Source organism: Citrus sinensis, chromosome 7 (genome assembly GCF_022201045.2).
Source record: "Citrus sinensis cultivar Valencia sweet orange chromosome 7, DVS_A1.0, whole genome shotgun sequence".
Classification (NCBI taxonomy): domain Eukaryota; kingdom Viridiplantae; phylum Streptophyta; class Magnoliopsida; order Sapindales; family Rutaceae; genus Citrus; species Citrus sinensis.
In genome coordinates, this window is record NC_068562.1 from 896,755 (window position 1) to 916,623 (window position 19,869).

General features: G+C 36.0%; 3 protein-coding genes across 3 annotated transcripts; 1 reads left to right on the forward strand and 2 right to left on the reverse strand.

Annotated features, from left to right (window-relative positions):
* Nucleotides 1-1,140: 1,140 nt before the first annotated feature.
* LOC102630487 (protein ALTERED PHOSPHATE STARVATION RESPONSE 1) lies at nt 1,141-5,704 on the reverse strand. The gene is made up of 5 exons (XM_006466923.4): nt 5,238-5,704; nt 4,351-5,138; nt 4,008-4,201; nt 3,483-3,706; nt 1,141-2,122 (listed from the first exon to the last, which is right to left on the reverse strand). Exons 2-5 carry the CDS (start codon nt 5,006-5,008, stop codon nt 1,351-1,353), a joined length of 1,848 nt encoding a protein of 615 aa, XP_006466986.1. The 5' UTR covers nt 5,009-5,138; nt 5,238-5,704; the 3' UTR covers nt 1,141-1,350.
* Nucleotides 5,705-9,262: 3,558 nt separating this feature from the next.
* On the forward strand, nt 9,263-11,761 carry LOC102630188 (L-ascorbate peroxidase 3). Its single transcript, XM_006466922.4, has 9 exons — nt 9,263-9,587; nt 9,720-9,844; nt 9,944-9,993; nt 10,176-10,241; nt 10,323-10,371; nt 10,840-10,922; nt 11,029-11,108; nt 11,231-11,333; nt 11,419-11,761. The coding sequence occupies exons 1-9, from the start codon at nt 9,472-9,474 to the stop codon at nt 11,614-11,616; spliced, it is 870 nt and encodes a 289-aa protein (XP_006466985.1). The 5' UTR covers nt 9,263-9,471; the 3' UTR covers nt 11,617-11,761.
* A 570-nt stretch (nt 11,762-12,331) lies between these two features.
* LOC102629899 (hypothetical protein) lies at nt 12,332-14,570 on the reverse strand. The gene is made up of 4 exons (XM_006466921.4): nt 14,257-14,570; nt 13,944-14,156; nt 13,688-13,843; nt 12,332-13,600 (listed from the first exon to the last, which is right to left on the reverse strand). The coding sequence occupies exons 1-4, from the start codon at nt 14,422-14,424 to the stop codon at nt 12,563-12,565; spliced, it is 1,575 nt and encodes a 524-aa protein (XP_006466984.1). The 5' UTR covers nt 14,425-14,570; the 3' UTR covers nt 12,332-12,562.
* Nucleotides 14,571-19,869: the final 5,299 nt, after the last annotated feature.

The window sequence follows — 19,869 nt, forward strand, 5'->3', positions numbered from 1 at the left end:
CATGACCAACCCTCAGTGAAATTATTTCGGGACATCCCGATGCTAAAAACATCATGAGTCAATGGCTGCCCAATCTACAAACAACTATGTTTTGTATTCTCTGAGTTGACAACAAATGAGAAACATGACCCATCAGTTGAGTCTCTTCCTTGTGTAGGTTCATTGGGTGTGATCCAAGAGCAAATGTCATCAGATTACGAGGAAGCAGATGACATAGCAGAAGATCAATAGTTTCTGCCTGGTTCAATTGCCATGCGGAAAAGAGGTTGGAAGGGAGTTGATGGTTCTATCGCAGAAGCTAATACAGGAAATGGCAGCTGCTTCAAAGCTGAGAATGGCTGCTTTTAACTACTGTGATAGCAGATACAGTATTGCAAATGTATCAAATAAGCGGATGCAATGAAATTAGTCGATGCAGAAGTCTATGTTGCTGCTCTGAATCTGTTCAACAACCCTAATGCAATAAAAACTTTATTGTCTCTCAAATGTGAAAAAAGATTGATTTGGTTGCATAGGAAGTGTGCTAATCCATACAGTGCCTTCAGTTTTAAGGAACTTTATAGAGTAGTCTTCTACTTGGAGCACATATTGAACTGAACTTAGGACTTAACTAGTTAGTCCTGTATCTTGTGCATAAATGCACTTTACCAGTCAGTCCACTTCATGCATGCTGAACTGACTTTTAACTTTAGTTAGTCCTGTATCTCGTGCGTATGCAACTACACGTAAATGGTAAATCCTCTATTTGTGTATTGAACTGCCCTAAAACTAGTGCATGTTTTTAGCCAGTCTTGAAAAATGATATTTTGTTTTCGAGAAATTATAGATTCTAGGGAATTCAATCTCAATTTTATACACCTGTAACAGGTAGCTCACTTGGGGTTCCCTCACCTCATCTGGGAGGGCTGTATTTCTTGCCATCGAACATAAAAGTCATGCCATAAGAACCTTCCGGGAAATCACCTCATGACAAATACGAATCAAACAGTGGCAAACAATTCACCTTTTAGAAACACACATAATTGTAAATATATAAATCCTTGAAGGAGAAGATTCAGTGCATGGAAACGCTTTCCTATTACAGAGAATAACAGGTATATAACATACTACTCACAAAGAGCTGCAAGGAAGTTTCCACCACATCCTAAACCCAAGTGACTCACACCATTCCCCCTGGATCCCCGTGCATTTACCATATTCTGCACAAAATTTGCAAAGAGATGGGTGCTGTAGGACATCTCTCCGCTTCAATCTGACAACTGAGTCAGGTATGCATCATCTATACATATAACACCATAAATATCTATAATATATAAATACCACTGCTTATCCTAACTCTAGCATCCATTTTCAAGGTAGTATCCTCTTCACCTCACGCTCCTGACTGATGTGCTTTGCATCGTTGTAAACAGATTCAAATGCTTGCATACACACACTTGAAAATCCCACCATTGCTTGAAAGACATGAGGGAACCCCATCTGCAGGTTATTCAAGGTCATTGCCCTGGTCACACTCACTGACTTCTCATGCTTGGTCTTCTCCTCTTCAGCCTTTGTTCGCAGCATCTCCACTTTCACTCGTTTCTCTCCAACCGGGTCCTTTCCAAAGGATTCACGCATTGAAAATGGACCATACTTGCTCTCCAGGGATCTAAGCTCAGCTGCCTTCTTCTCATACTCCTTAAATGAAGACTCTGCTTTCTTCTTTTGCTTATGTTCGTCACTTTGTTGAACAACAATGGCATGAACCACAGCTAAGAAGCTCTTGATTCCCTCAGATGCCACTTTGTCTGGAATCCTCTCAACTGCTTGCTGCCATTCTTCACAAAGTGAGTAAATTCCAGATTCCTGAGTAGTTCTTGAAAGAGGGCTTGTGCTGAACTGAAACAGGCTAAGGCGGAGCCAGCCTGTGAGAGACTGGACATAGTCCTGTTGAGCCTTAACTAGACTGCTGAAGGACTGGAGCCACTGCTGAACTTGGAGCTCAAGCTGGAGAGTTGCTTGCCTGTGAATCTCAGATGTGGGTTCACTAGATGGCATAATGTTGATGTATTTGAGCTGCTGAACTATGTGTGTCTGAACCTGGTGGCTCTCGTACATGCTTCTCCACATGCACATCATCCTACAAATCAAGAAAATTAGAGTGAGTGCTATTTGTTGCATTGTTCATGCATGTCTACTTGTCCATCCACAGATTTACGTAGTCCACCTAAAAAATGAATAAGAATATCAACATAATATAATCCTAAGGAATTCTACATTTGTACATTTGAATGTCAAATTTCAAGATGGCATTTTGGATAACTAAAATCTTTCAAAAAAGTACAAATATTTTAGCTAAAGCTCAACGGTAAAGCCAGATTAGCAGGATTTCAAAGACATCAATATTGCAGAGCGGTAAAAGTTCTGCTCAATTAGGCACCCATAAATTTGGTATGCATACACTCCAAGATATATTGCACTTGGGCCACAAAAGTTATGTCTTAGGAAGACAGGAAAGGCAAAAGGAATGATTAGAAGAATAAGCTTGATTTTGAAGACAAGCTGAGACCCACTCTTGATTTTCAAGAAAAACTGAGACCCACTCAATCAAAGAGATTGAAGTTTGGGGTCATAGCTCTCACTATATTGTACTTAGGGTCTGTACTACTTCTGTAAAGTATTTGGTAATCGCTTGTAGCTATGGCTTTTAAGCCAAGGTGATTTTGTCTAACAGTTCTTTGGTATAAAACTTATAACACCTTTTTACCAGCCTTCAAATAAATCTTATATAGAAGAATCAACTTTTATTTTACAAGTAGAGTTTCTTTTTTTCTTTTTTCTTTTTTTTTTTACTACAGCACATCAGTATGAAACAGACCTATAACAAAGATGGTGTGAGGTCATCTTTACAAACAAAGCTACTGAGGGGCCAGGAGAAGCAGTTACAAAAGGATTTTTTGTGTTGTAAAATAAGCAAATCTTAGGAAGTAATTAAATATGAGGATGGACTTCCACAAGAAAAGTCCCAAGTTCTCATTTATCAATGTTACTGGCAACAATACAATATACATTGAAAAAAAAAACAAAAAAACATTTCAATGCAAGAAAAAGAAAAAGATCAAAGTGAAAGCAGTCAGCAAAAGGATGCCTGCTCAACAATAATAATAATGCTTTACAAATGGACTAAGTGTAGCTATTCTCTTCACTAGTTTCAAATGTAAGAGTAGCTAGACGAAGCAATAAATTCTTCTGCGGAGGCAATAAACTCAGATGACTCAAAGGATTACATGCTACCTAATCATCTAGTACTAGTCATTAGAATTTCCCCAAGAAGGAAAATTGATGGAACAAAGTCAAATGATCTCATAAGCATTGACCCTAGCTCACAAATGCCAATTTTCACGAAATGGTTAAGTAGATGAACAAAATACATATGTGTGTGTGTGTAGATTTTTTTTTTTTTTAAAATCAGTGGCATAAGAAGTTACAAGAAGACTAACCCTTTTACAAGATCAAGGAGCTGAGGATAGAGAACTGTTTCTCTAACTTTGATGATTTCTGCTGAAATAGTTTCAATGGCCTGTGAAGAAACTAGCATTTGGGACTCAAGCTTTTCAACCTCCTTCCTGGTCTTCGCAGTCTTCAAATAGTCAGCCCTCCTAGCCTCCATTCTCCTAAGCTGGCCCACCTTCTTCTCATGCTCTTTCTTATAAGTCTCACAGTTCTAAAACAGGCACAGAAAAAACCAAATCAGTCTTATGGAATATGGATAAAACTCTTTCGACATTAAATAATAATAATAATAATAATAATGGATAATACACATTTCCCACCAACCCTCTTTTTTGACTCATAATCCAAATCTTGTACCCCATTCTTAGGCCCCAAAAGAAAAGAAAATAGTCAAAAGCTTAGATTTCTATTTGCTCATTATAAGCACAAAATTATAAGTAATTGAAACTAGGACAAGCACTCTACTAACAAAAGAAACTGTTCAAGAAAAAAAAATGCAGATTGATCTTTACCTTAACCTCCATGAATAGTTTCTTTTCCCATGCATAAAGCCTCTCCACAGTACAATGATGGCTATCATTGATAGCAGCCCCAGCACCGGCGTCCACCTCACCCACCCTTACTCGATGTGTGTTCATTCTTGGAGTCACACCCCATGTCCAAGATGTTGGATTCAAAGTGCACCCATAATTGTAAGCCTTATTAACTGCAATATATAAATTAAAATATATATTACAACAGCACAACATGCAAATCACTCTAATTAAGAAACTAAACATATGTAAATTAAGGACATTGTTGCTGAAAACTTGATAACATGTAACAAGAAAAATCAAAGGAAAAAAAGCAAGATACCTCCTTTAGTTTCAGTAGAAAAGCCACGGCTTGAAACTTCTAAAATTGCAGAAAGCTCAGCGCCAGCATCAGCAGCTTTGAGAAAGTAATCATCAACTTCCTTAGCAATCTCTCCAAGATCCTTTCTATTTCTTGGCACAATAGCAAGCTCAGTACTCCCACTGACAACAGAAGAAGAGGGGGGAACCGTCACACACTCTGACCTGTTCATTGCGGCGTCGGACATTAAGGCTTCAGCCTCTACATCCTCCTCCCAGTACTCTTCCTCAGTCGCAGACAATGGGGAAGCCGCGGGGACAAATGGGTCCCAGAAATCCCAATTCGAAGAGGACGGAGGTGGCGGCGGTGGAGGCGGCGGCAGAGGAGATGCCATTGTGGATGATGTCCAGGTGTCAGAGCAGGGACTGAACGGTACTGGGCGTGGAGGTGGCGGAGGCGGTGTTGTTGGTCGGTAATTATAATGTTGCTTGTGAAGAGAGGTTTCGTTGGTTGAGAACTGAAGAAGAGCTGAGCCAGTGCCGCGAAGAGAGCGAAGATACATTGCATGTGAAGCTGACAGAGCTTGTCTTGCATTCACAAGCTGCTTCATGTATCTCTTCCTCCCCTTGCATCTTGTCACTGTCTCTTCTTTCTCTATTCTTGAATACCAGCACCCCATCTTTCTCTTCTTCTTGTTCCCTTTCGTTTCCTTTTTTTGTTTTTTAATGTGCTTTTAAGACTTAAAACGAAAATAAATAAATAAAAAAAGCCCCACTAACCCAAGTGTCTAAGCCTTTCTCAAAAAATTACTGCCAAAATGAAAATATATATATATCACAATCTATTAAAAAAAAAAAAAAAGAAGTTTTTGGTTTCTTGGTTTGTTTTAATAATTAATATGAACGTACCTGATTAAGATCACGAGTTGCTGCTTCGGCCTCTGAACAAGCATTCACCATCCTCGTGTGTGTAGAGCCTAATAATACTAAATGTGTCAAAGCATTGGATTAATCGAAACACTAAAGCAGCTCTCTTTCTTCTTTTCCAGATTTTTAGTACGAGTCACTTCAATCACTGAGCATATTGAATCTATGCAAATATTGCTGGCAAAGCGTCCATCTTTATTACCTCTAATAACACTGTTTGTTTCACTCGTACATTTACAAAAGTAGAGTAATGGCTGTGCATGCCTGTATCGTGAACCAAAAAAAAAAGAAAGAAAGAAAGAAAACTATTACTTTGTTGCCATTTTCGTATGTTATCAGAAAAGCTTTTATTTTTATCAATGGTGGTGGTGGCTGGTGAGTGGTTAAGGTGGTGGAAGAAAAGAAAGAGAGAATAGGTGTGGAGAGACGGCAGCGGAGTCCAGAGACAGTGAGAGCCTTGGACAGAGAGCCAGAGTAACGCAATGCCCAAATATATATATTTGAATTTTAGAGACGATTTTGCCCCCTACAAGTACTTTTCTATTAATTAATAATTATAATTGCAAGCCCTCGGTGAGTTGAGTTGAATGTCCAAGATTCAAAACCAGGACAGCTCAGCCATCCCAAAATCTATGATGTTGATGTCAGATGGAGTGTTCTCTGTCGTAGGCTGTCGGTCTCTGTTATTTTTTTATTTGGATAATTTTGAGGGTGTTAATTGTAATTTCGTCTCATTTCATAGTTATTTTTTGTGTTGCCAGTGCTGCAGTTATTGCCAATTAATCGGTAAGCTTCTTGAGGATGTGTAAATTGCAATGTGTTATGGTGATGAAAACGATTGCATTTCATTTTTTATTTTTTTATTTTGAAATGTAGTTATTATTATTGGATTTACTTAATGCATTCTGAAAATAATTATAGAGACAAAACAAAATGACAATAATGGACCCCTTTTTTTTTTGTTAATTGATCAGTATTCAAATATGACCTTGATAATGACTACACAAATGACTTTACAAAACCTGATTGCAATTCTCTCTTTCTTTTTTTATTTTTTTTCTCTTTTAATTTGATATAAAACTATTTCTTCCTTTAAAAACTATTTTTTCTTACAATTTTTCCTTTTCTTTCATTTGTTAAACCAAACATTCCATTGAAATAATAAGAGCTATCTTGTCCGTCATTCGCCTGTTCACATATAAAGCAACGCCTTGCAAAAGTTGGGATGCATTGGGAAATAAATCATATATTTTAATTGTTTGATTTTATAGGTACCTGTGACGGCGGAATCTAACCAAGGAAGAGAAAGAGCGGTTAGGGTAACAAGAAGTAACTAGTCAGTAGTTACTTTTATTTTACAATTTATTTATTGTTAAAATCCTGCTCCTTTTTTTTTCTTTTTTTTTTTTTAATAATACTACTGTGATATCTGCATTATCAATTTTAATGACACTATAATTCGAAGTTTGTCGAGATTATTCTATTCTTGATGCAACTTATTTAAAGCTCGACATCACGTGTTCAAATGCTCACTCTGTTTCAGTAATTTTTCTATCTATTTCATTCAATTTATTGAATCCATATGTCTTTTGATTTTTTTAGTTTTATTTTTAGATTTTGTCTAGTTTTGATTATTAGATCTACTGGTGTCATGTTTTAATATAAATATCAGACTTTTACCTAATTACTTACATGGTTATATCTAATAGCTGCTAATCGAGTATTGCTTAGAAGAGATTCCATTTTTTTTCACCAACAGAACACAGAGAATTGGTTTGGAAATTCATGGTGGGATGAAGGAATTGTCCTTTACTAACGACACAGCTAAAAATCAAATAGATCGAATCCGGATATCTTTAACTTCAACAAATCACTCATAGCTGGAAAATTGTAATATAAAACACAAATTATCACATGGGACTGTAAGATCACTGATTGCAATGCATCATGGTCCGCACTAGATAGAGATCATGTCTTGGGTAATGTAAGATGCATGCCACTTCATTCTCGTCTCTAATTAGGGAAAAGGGATAATTTTGTCCTGCACCCAACTGTTTCAACATATTTCACCACACACCCATATGTTTCGAAAATACTCACTCCACACCCAATTCCGTTAATTTGACCGTTTATTCTAACGGTCAAAGGGCAAATTTGGAAATTCATATCCTAAATATTATTTGATGATGATAAATTAAATTTATTTGATAATTTAATTGATGAAATTATTATTAATTACCTTTAAATAAATTTTTTTAATGTAAACATTAATTATTAAATTAATATTTTATCTCATTTTATTTTTCTCTAATTCAAGATAAGGGGTATTTTGGACATTTACTTAAATTTCAAATAGCTCCGTTAAACATAACGGTCAAATTAACGGAATTGGGTGTGGAGTGAGTATTTTCGAAACATATGGGTGTGTGGCGAAAAATGTTGAAACAGTTGGGGGCAGGACAAAATTAACCCTAGGGAAAAAGACTCTTCGAACTCACCAATAAGCACTGATAATTTCATTCAACGGGAGTAAAATTCAAAAAAAAAAAAAAAAATTAATGCGGTGAACTTGTGCTATGATTTTTAAAAACTTCTTTTAAATGTTTATAAATGAGTGTAAGCTTCAAAAGATTTCATATTATGAGGTAATTGAATTATCTTAATATGCTCAGAATGTAATAAAAATAAAACACCTAAACTCTCAAAAGTTGATGTCAATACACAAGTAGGCCCTTAATTATTTAAGAACAAGTACATAGACATTGTTCATACTATTTATTCATTAATCTTTTTTTTTTTTTTTTGTAAAATCGATTTCATGTTGATGCTGATTTCAAAATATAAAGTCCATATGCCCGTAAATAATTAAAGAAATTACTAATGAAACTATGAAAGAGAGCACGGATGTTTAATTTTGAAACGTAAGGGGTCTAAATCGAGGGAGTAGAATCATCTATTAATATGAGCTCTCTTGATCTTTTACAAATATAATTACATCCATATTTTATTCTTAATATATGATTATGATTTAATTATTTTTATTTTTTAATTTATTAACCACCATTCACTTTAATAAAATTTGCTCCAAAAGATCAGGAGAGGATCGGACATTAATAATAAACCAAAAATTGATATATGATACTTATTTTTAACTTTAAAAAATACGAATTTTTGAATTTGGGATGCATCATTGGACAGCCCAAGGATTTTGATTATAATTGGGCTGGACGGATAATCTCACGGGGTTCAGATCTGAAAGCCCCAGTTTGCGTCGGAAAAGTGTGAAGAAATTGTGGGCCCAAAGTAACGATAGTTGGTTGGTTGCAGATAACGTGGGAAGGTGATCCGGGGGTTCGTTGAGGTCCGAAGTTCAATAAAAAGAGGACGACCCATCTCCCAATCACGCGCGCTGTCACGACAAATCTGTAAACTGACGCATTAGTTTGTATGATGGTCGAAAGGTCCACAAATGCGCACTTTCATCAAGCACGTACTATCCACGCACCCCCTAAAGCCGTAAAAGTGAAAACCATCCCATCCCCCCTTCATCAAATAACTTCCAAAACGGAGTAGCCACTAGCCAGCAGCCCCGTTTTTATCGACAAATTAAACCAAGGCTTCCTTTTTAATCTTTTCACATTTTTTTTTGTGTACCAAGTGTCACGTGCGACGGTTGGATCCGAAGTGTTGAGCAAATTTAATAAATAAGATCGATCTCCAAATAAATGCATTCATGAGTTTCAATATTTTTTTTTTTGGCTATATTATTATAATTTAAAAAACAGACAACACACGCGAGGAAAAAAAAAATGAAAAACTCGAAACTCATACCCTAGTAGAAAGCAGACGGTGAAAAAGTACATTTTAAGATTTATTAATTGTGCAACATAATAATATTTATTTATTTAGAGTATTTTTTATTTAATATTAAAATAAGACAAAATCCAATGATATTTGCCAATACAATAATAAAAACACGTTTAGCATCCTATCCATGCCCATTCCCTCCGTCAACAGTAAAAGAATTTTTTTTTTTTTAAAAAAAAATTCTTTACTTTCTCTCTTCCTTTTATCTTCTTCTCGTTCTCCAATCAATCCCTTCCCTTGCATTCTTGCATTTCATCTTTCTTCTATATATGTATATATATAATAAGTCGTAAAGAAAGTCGATTGAATTGGTCATTTTTATTTTTTTCTCAAAATCAAGATAGTGAAAATGGTGGGAAGCATCGCAATTGATGCAGAGTACTTGAAGGAAATCGAGAAGGCTCGTCGAGACCTTCGCAGTCTCATCTCCAGCAGAAGCTGCGCTCCTATCATGCTTCGCTTGGCGTACGTAATATTCTTGCTTTCTTTCTTTCTGGCACTTTCTTTGGTTGACTTGAGAGTAATATCAACGTGCAAGTTTCCTAAAATTAAGCGTCGAGTTTGTTGCATGTTTCATGGATGAATGGTACCGTACAGGTGGCACGATGCTGGAACTTATGATGCGAAGACAAGGACGGGCGGACCTGATGGCTCCATCAGGCACGAGCAGGAGTACGCTCATAATGCTAACAATGGTTTGAAGATTGCTATTGATTTATGTGGTGAGCTTTTAACTATTACCGCTCGCAACAGGTTTTTGCTAATAAGTTTGTTCAATATGTTTTGTAATTTTTTGTTTCTGGGCTCTGTTTTGGTAACAGAGGGGGTGAAGGCCAAGCATCCAAGGATTACGTATGCTGATCTTTACCAGGTATTCTTTTTTTCTTTTTTTTTTTAAAGCAAATTATGTATAGAAACTAGTATCGAAGGTAACTGGTTGATGTAAATAACTGTTACTAACTGAATATAATTGGCTAGCTTGTGACAAGAAGAAATCATTTAGTACTTCATGAAATCCTTTACTTTTGAACTGTATTCTTTTTGGATTCTTAGCTAGCGGGAGTTGTTGCGGTTGAGGTCACTGGAGGACCTGCTATTGACTTCGCTCCTGGAAGAAAGGTAATGTTAGAGGAGAGAGATATTAAATTACTTATTGATTACATTGTTCTTTCTCATTACTAATCCTGTTTATTTCTTCAGGACTCGTCAGAATCTCCTGAAGAAGGGCGTCTTCCTGATGCCGCTCAAGGTTTGTCATTCAGATTATTTAATTATTTGCACTTATTTCTGTTAATTAAATTTCTCAAAACATTCATGTTTAGCTTTCCTTTTGAATTTCATGGATACCACTTGCATGTGTCAAGTTTAGATAAGAGAGAACTGGGTTAGACTAGATAGGTCCCTTTCTCTGTTTTCTATCATGTGTCCTCAAACCAGTCTTTTAAATTTTCAATCATCATTAACTGGGGTGCTTTCCAGCCCTGAAAATCCAATCTGCATGAACACTCATCCTTTGACACTTCTGCTTATCTGATATCAGATGCAAGTTTCCCCCAAAATTTAACATGTTCTTGGTGTTGGAAATTTTGATTATGACAAGCCCTGTAAGCAGTAGACTTAAGAATATGTAATAGTTTCTATTATTGCTGACAATAGTTTCAGTTGCACATTCAATGGTTAATAGACTATACTCTCTTTATATAAAACTATTTTCCAGGTGTATCCCATCTGAGGGACATCTTTTATCGGATGGGTCTATCTGATAAGGACATTGTGGCACTGTCTGGAGGCCACACACTGGTAACTCTTATCCCTAATTCAACTGTTTGGTTAATTCTCTGCTATGATTATTAATTGTACAACTTTTTTTTTTTTTTTAAGAAATTTCTTCATTTATTTTTTGTAGGGAAGAGCACATCCGGAAAGGTCTGGTTATGAGGGACCCTGGACAAAGGAGCCTTTAAAATTCGACAACTCTTACTTTGTGTATGTTAAATTCTTTGACGGTTTCATATCTAGTTGACTTTCATTTATTCATAATAAAGCAGTTCAGATACACTTGTACACATGTTATATATGCATCATTGACCTACTAATATGGTGATCAGGGAGCTTCTGAAAGGGGAATCAGAGGGATTGTTAAAGCTTCCCACGGACAAGGCTCTACTGGAGGATCCTATGTTCCGCTACTACGTGGAGCTATATGCAAAGGTGATGAAATTCTGGAAATTACCTTGCGCCTTGTGATCTTTCTAAACTTTGGGTGGTTTTCAATCTTTTTACATTTATATGGCAGGATGAGGATGCATTCTTCACAGATTATGCTGCTTCACACAAGAAACTTTCAGAGCTAGGCTTCAATCCACCTTCCTTGGGTTTTAAGGATGCTGTGAAGAACACTGCATTGTTGGCACAAAGTGCTGTCGGAGTCGCTGTTGCTGCAGCTGTAGTGATTTTCAGTTACTTTTATGAAGTTCACAGAAAAACCAAGTAAAGAGGATGAAAATTAATCAGCTCTCATTCAAAACAACCTTATTGGAAATTATTCAATTAAGTGTGTTTGAGGAACTTGATTAATTGCAAACTTCCATTCTGATTCGAGAATAAATGATAGTTTTTATATGAATTTTCTCATTTAATATGCCTATGCACCTCTAGAATCAGGTCTGAGCCCTCAAGTATGCGTCCTCGCACTTGGCATTTAGACTGCTATTTTGTCTTCCTTGGGTTTTAAGGATGCTGTGAAGAACACTGCATTGTTGGCACAAAGTGCTGTAGGAGTCGCTGTTGCTGCAGCTGTAGTGATTTTCAGTTACTTTTATGAAGTTCACAGAAAAACCAAGTAAAGAGGATGAAAATTAATCAGCTCTCATTCAAAACAACCTTATTGGAAATGATTCAATTAAGTGTGTTTGAGGAACTTGATTAATTGCAAACTTCCATTCTGATTCGAGAATAAATGATAGTTTTTATATGAATTTCCTCATTTAATATGCCTATGCACCTCTAGAATCAGGTCTGAGCCCTCAAGTATGCTTCCTCGCACTTGGCATTTAGACTGCTATTTTGCCTTCTAACATATAAGAAAGAAAAGGGAACTAGACATATTGATTGAATTCAGTTTATGAGAAAGAATCCCTCATGGAAAACAGATACAGAGATGTGGGAGTCTGTCGATTCTATCTCATAATTTCATCATCATGTAGAAGTGAAGAAAATGAGACATCGATCTTTTATTGAAATGTGCCTTAATTTAGGCATTACATAAATAAATTGAGTGGATATATAAAGAAGTCATAAATCTACCATAAGATATACAAGTCCTTCCACAGCTGGAATTGGAGTCAAGGAGAACAAGTTTATCTCCAACCTAAACGCTATATAAATTATGAAATTCAATTATTAGTTAACGTAACAACAATTTAATTAATTAAAGTATGTCAGGCTCTTGGACTCAAAGAAAGTGTAATATCCTGGAAAACCTTCAGCCTCTTATCAATCTTCTTCTCAATTATCACCGAACTGTTGTTGCTGGCTTCAGAGCTCTTCCCTGGTTGTTCATTTGTTGAACCTAGAACTGCCGCTATAATGGCTTCTTCAAAGTCTTCATCGTCCGGCAAAAGATACGAGAGTTTGTCCCCAGATTCTTCAGATGATTGAGATAGCCTTCTTGTCTTGTTTTCTGGTTTCTCAGGTTCCATAGCAAAAGGCCTGGTGTGCTCTCCCACATCGGGCAGTCTCATAGAGTTAGTTGCATTACCAGACCTTGTTCTCTTCAGACTCTCATGATATTGATTCCCAATTGGGTCTTTTACAATCGGCTCCTTCACAAATTTGGATGAATAAAATGGCGGTGCATCAATGTTCCATGAGTTCCCAAAAGGAGCAAGTTGTTGGACACCTCTTTGCTGAGCAAGAACAGTTTGATTCACAACTATGTTGGCGTTGATGTTCTCATCAGCAAAATTTTCCTGAGTTTTGATTGCATTGGCTGTAGGAAAAAGTTTTTTGACACTTCTATGCTTAGAAAGAACAATTGGATTCACATCTACATTGGAATCAATGTTCTCATCAGCAAAATCATCTCGAGTTTTGATTGCATTGGTGGTGGGTAAGATGTGATCTTTGCAAGGCTGAGGCTGCCAGATTGATGAAGAGCCAAGGAAGGCGTCAAAAAGCCTGCTTTGTTCAACCCGGTCACCCCCTTTATTCATCATTTCCGACTCAAGATCTTTGAGCATTTGTTGTGCTCTTTCATAAGCTTTGAGATGGGAATCAACTCCTCTGGGACCGTCGGCAACTGCTGGTTTCACTCGCCGCAGAGTTTCTTTAGCCTCTCCAATTCTCCCTTGCTTCATCAAGCAAATGCCAAGATTGCACATCTTATTGTTATCAGGCGCAATTGAAAGTGCCCTTCTATATGCATCTTCTGCTTCAATATAGTTGTTCTGCTGCATTAGTGCCCATCCTAAATTTCCCTGGAACAGAAAACTCTCTCAAATTCTCAAGCACTCATTTCATAATCATTTAAAATAAAACAATAAGGCCAGTGAATTTTCTCTCACCAGTAATCGCGTTGCCTCTTGTTCCACAGAGACTTGAAACTTCTTGCCTTGCGACCTGGCTGTCTTCGTGCGCTTGCCGTTGAAAGCAAGCCCTTGTTGAATCAAATACAACTTATGCTTCAAAAGTGCTATTTGGTCATCCAATCTCCCACATCTCTGTGCACAAATTTATCCATAAAACCAATCAGTCAAAGCTCGGTACTTGCTTAATCCAAATAAGAACAAGTAGTATAAAAATGGGGAGATTTCTGCAGACCTTGTAAAGATCCAAAAGGATGTTATCGAGAGACTCCTGGGCTTGATCCGAACAACGGCTGCGCAATGATTTGATAGCTTCAATGGCTTCTTCAGCCCGATTCTGTTGCTTCATCACAATTGCCATATCTTTCAATGCGCTATCTACTCTATCCCCAGCATTAATGGCAGCCCAAAACAATGGTATCGCCTTCTCAGGGTCTTTATCCACCAACTAAAATCAACCCAGCACAAATCCTATCAATAAAGGTGAACCAAAAGACCACAATAAAAAATTGCATATTAAAAGTTTAAAACCAATTTTAGAAACTTGCCTGCACATTTTTAGCTCTGACATAAGGAGTGTCACCAACTGGGACTTTGTGAATGGCATGAAATGAGTCCGACCGGGTTCTCGAAACACCAAGTGGCTTCGCCGGCGATGAAGGAGCCGATTTGGTTGGCCGGAAACCAGGAGGAGCATTCCACATCTCTTGCAGCATCTTTAAACTAGTAGTGTATCTTTGTTTCAAATCTTTTGGTAATTTAATTTAGTCTAAAGATGAAGAAGAGAGAATTAAAGAGATTGGGATTGAAGAAGAGAAGTGGAGGGAGATTTAAGAGACGGAGAGGCAGAGAATGCAGAAGAGGAGTGTGATTTAGAGAGGTTTTTCTGGAGTACTTTTTGAATTTTCGACCGTTGTAGTTACCGTTTTCCTACTAGCCGTTGGCGTAGACTCTCTCCAATCATATACTCGCTCGAATAACAGGAATTTTCAAAACCACCCCTGATATTAAGCGTAATTGTTCATTTACTAAATAGTTTTTATTTATTATTTCCACTAACGTCACATCATACGACGTTCACGTTCTTCGTAAATCAGAATTCACACCAATAACTCCATTCTGCTTCACATTTCTTATTTTTTCTTAGGATACGTCGGCAATTAAATTTTCATTTTGTTCTAAAAATTCCATAATAATCTTTACCACTATAAAGTGTTTGAAATGTCATAAAAATATGAAAAATGTTTGGTGTACAAAAAGATGAGAGAAATTTATCTTCTTTCTCTCTACCCACCCACTTTCTCTCTTCCCTTTTCTCTCTCTCTCTCTACCCTCTCTCTTCCCTTTTCTTCTTTATTTCTCTCATTTTTCTCTACACTGATACTACTCTAAAAATATATATCAAAAGCCAACACTCTTTTGATGATATAAGTTACTGATAATATTTTGAAGGTCAAATATTTATTTGATCACATGATGTCTGGGTGGTGTAAGGAGGAGTTTGAGTTGTCATTAGATTAAGATAATAAAAAAGTTAAAAAAAATGTATGTAAGAAAGTTTTACGGCATATGATGCAATTAAATAAAATACATGACTAAATTCTAATTAGATCTTAAGTTGGATTCTCATCGTAAATTAACATAATCGTGCATTAAAATAGTTATTAGAATGAGATCTATAATATTGTCTAAAAATCTATTTTGTGTGTGTGTGTGTGTGTATGTATGTATGTATATTTGGGGTATAAATTTCAACTAAAATTGCTCTTAGAGACACTTACATTTTTTTTTTTTTTTTTGCTTAACCAACATTGCCTTATTAACTTCTCAGATGGAAAATATAGGCTTTTGAAATAATTCATTTTTTTTGGGGTCAAATTCAATTGGTACCATATTAAAAATACAAAAATATTTAAAATGTACCGCCTAACAAAAAACAACAACTAATATACTAAAGAAAGTCAAATTTATGATATTTATTTATTATAAATGATTTCAGAAAACACATTTGTTTTTCTTTTCTTTTTTTAAATTTTCTTCAAATGCCAATATGTTAAGATTAGGTGAATTTTAATTTTTTTTTATAAACATTATTTACCAGACACATTCAATAGTCTTTTGGGGAAAGAAATAGTTTTGGTTACAACTATTAATAAGTCTGTAATTTTGTACAACTTTGTTCTGTTTCGATATTATTATTTTTATTTTCTGGGGGGACGAGTTGGGCTTTTAATAACATGTTTTTAAGTTTTAACATGGGAAGCTGATTAATTTGGGGCACCATCATTAATCCGCTCCAAATCATTTGGACACCAGTGCTGCTAGTAACTCTCATGGGCCTCGTTTAGCTAGCTAGACGACGCCGTTTTCCTTGGATAACATGTCAAATCAGGTCGCAGATCCCGTGATAATGCGCAAATTATGAAGAAGATAAGTAGTTCCAATGTAATTAAGAAATCCAAATGCAAATTGGATGGCTTTGTGGTTGCTGCTAACATTAATGATGGCTGCTTGTTGCAAATTTGTACCTTTTCCTCTTACATATATAATCTCCATTCCTAATCGCCTAGTCAAAATATATATAATCTCTTCTACTTTCTCAGTCTTTTACAGGATGATGGCATGAGGTGTTTTTTAATTTTCGTACTAGATTTTGAGGATTAGCTAGGCTTTATTCTGCGCCATCAATATTAGTATGTTATATTAATAGTCATCTTACTATATCATGCAAGACTTTAATTCCGTGAAGCTGTGAAACAAATCTTCATAATAACACCATCCATGTTTAGTTTCTCATCTGCAGTTTAAGACAGTATACTACAGGTGAAAAGAATGCTTATGTTTTAGTGGAATATCATTCAAATCCTGTGGGTTTCCAGTGTTTGGTACAGTTCCATGTTAAGACGATTTGATGTTTCTTTGATCCCTCTGTGATTTTGTGCCTCTTAGTTCCCTGTAACGCCACAAATTCCCATACATATTAAATTATGGAAATTGGGCTTTCATTGAGAATTATGGGTGGCCTATAACCCTTATTTAGAAAGGGGTACTAATTAAATAGAGGTTATTTATGAGATCATTTTGGAAAAGGGCTATTTTTCCTTATTGAATAGGGTTTCTTAAGATCCCCTATAAATACATACTTTTCCCCCTTCCATAACCCTAAGTTCACAACGTTTATCCTTCTTCTCTGCTGCTCTTTACGCTCCTACCCAAATCTTAGGATTCAAACCTTTGTTTAGGAGAGAATCAAAGCGACGGGTAAGTTCACAACGTTTATTCTGAACAGCATGAGTATCTCGAATTTTTAAAGCTATATTTTCTGAACGAATTTTCTTATAAAATTTATATTTCTGGAAACTAGACATGTAGGCTTTCTTGATTAAATTTTATTTCATTAAATTCAACTTCGTTTTCAATTTTATACGTATTTTGGAAATAGAAACCACTGCACTGGAAATCCACGATTCCAGTATTGTGATCAGATTCACAAGACTATTTGTACCACCAAATGAACTCAAAAAATTCTGAAAGTTTATATGTATGTTAATATATGTGTCTAGGATTCGCAGTTTTAATTTCATAATTTTCGGATTAGTATTTTATTTTATAAAAATCACGGAACCCGTTCTGTTTGGTTTAGATTATGTGAAAACAGTTTCGAATTTGCTGAGAAGTAAATAGTTTTTAAAATGTTTTTGATATCGGATTCTCTTGTAAATTTTACATGGGGTACTCATGGATGTCCAGAATGGTTCCATAGGATTTTATATCATTCTGAGACTTGGATTAAGAGTTAAAATTCTGAGAATCAGACCTGTACGGGTATGAATTAGAAAATCAAATTCTTAGAATAAGTTATTGATTGTCATATCTTGTATTTGTTTAAGGTTTTGAAGGTGTTTGAGGCTCTTAGAAGCTTAGAGGTGTGTTAATCCAAGTTCATTTGTCAAGGTAAGTAACTTCATTCCTAATGTACTGGATATGTAGAAGTATTTTGATATTATTATTATAAGTATAAATGTTTTGATACTACTTAAAGGATTACTAATTTTGATAACAAAATTAGCTTTATGTAAATGTTTTCAAACCATTCTTTTTAACAAAGTATTTTATAAATGCTTTTTAATATGTAAATGATTTTATGACATGACAACCTTTTATGATGTTATCTTTAAAATGTTATGCAAGCCTATATTATTGATATGAACTTTTATGAAACTGATACGAATGTTTTGTACCTATGTTTGATTTCAATTATTGATGATTGTATGAGATTCTTAATGTTTTGGCTCACTGTCCATAGTTATTCTGATTCTGATTCTGATTTTGATCGTAATATACGATATATCTGTCTGGACCAGTACTGGGTTTCTGTTCTGAATGTGCACACGATATTCTGATTATGTTTCTGGCCGGGTCACCGGGACTATAGGTGACACTATGTGACATGAGCTAACCTGTTTGTTTTCTGTATACGTATTACATGATTTGATTCGTAAGTAAATATGCTTTTGAATATTCTGAATTATTAAGAATTTATCTTATGTTATTGTGATATATCGTTTTATGAAAATTATGGATTATGATATATGCTTTAAACAAAAGAAGGCTTGCAATATTTTTGGTATCGATAGGCCTAGTGTGTTAGGAATGGTTTTACTTACCGAGTTGACGGCTCACCCCTCGTCATTACTTTTTTGCAGATTAAGTTTCTTTTGAGAGGTGCACTTAGCTTTGGAGTTAATGATTTCCAGTTTCCGTTTGCTATTGAATAAGAGGAGGAATAGACTTGTGTTTCTATTTAGTTACTTTTATTATGAACGTGTAATTTGGAGTTTGAGACTTTTGTTATTATTTTTATATGTCCTCGAGAGAGATTATTTAGTATTTGACGTTTGGATTTATGGATTTATTTGAATAAGAATTGGAGGAATTTCAGTTTGAAACTTATGAGTAAAGATTAATGATTTGTGAGTAACCTCCTTCTTCACGTGCTCCGCACGTGTTAGATTTGGGGTGTTACAATTGTGGTATCAGAGCAACTAGGTTAGGATTCTGTAGACTTTCTTTTACGGTTTAATTAGATTGTCTAATTAAATCGATTACATTTGTTTTGTAGACATGAAGAAGGACAATATGGGTATGAAAAGTGTCAAGAATAAGGGATGGACAAATTTTCTTAGTTATACTACTTATTCAGTACTCTGCGCGCTTGCACGACCTTTAGCTATGAATTATTTACCCCTTTTTAATTATTTATTTATTCTCCGTGTTATAGTCAAGAGATGTCACGTAAGGGAGGTGCTAGGCATGCCTCTAGCTCGAGAGATGTTTTAGGTATCGCTGACGACGCTGACCCAACCTTGCACGAGATGGCTAACGAAGGAAATCCTATGATGCGCGCAATGCTTAGATTGATGGAACAACAAAGTAAGTTAATTCAAGATATGGCTAGAGGCAGAGTTGGGGCACAAGAGAATGTGCCAGTTGAAAGGCAAGGTGGCGCAAGAGATCATGGGGCTATGGTGAACTTAGAACGATTTAAGAAATTGGGACCACCTACCTTTCAGGGGACTGCCGATCCCATGGTTGCAGAGGCATGGCTAAAACAGATGGAGAAGATATTTGTGGCTATGGGTTGTAATGATGATCAAAGGGTAATATTAGCCTCATTTGTCCTTCAGGGTGAGGCAGACCACTGGTGGGATGCCAAATCTCGTCTTATAAGGGCTGACTTGCAAGATGCACCCATTACTTGGGAGTTATTTTTGGAGGCTTTTCATGAAAAGTATTTTCCTGAACGAGTTCGACATCAGATGGAGGCTGATTTCTTGAGGTTGACTCAAGGAACAAAGTCTGTTGCGGAGTATGAGGAACAATTTACTGCCCTCTCTCGTTTTGCTCATACCTTGGTTGCTAATGAAGGTAGTAAGTGTAGGAAGTTCCTGGAAGGGTTACGTCCTAACATTAAAGGGCGATTGACCATCCTTAAGATTAACAATTATGCCGATTTGGTGGACCAAGCAATTCTTGCGGAGAAGGATATTCTTGAAGCCCAAGTTACAAGGGATCAGAGAAATAAGAAGAATCCACAAGGTGGACCGCAAAATGGAAGTTCTTATAGGCAGGGTCCTCACTCCCAGAAGTATAATGGTGGA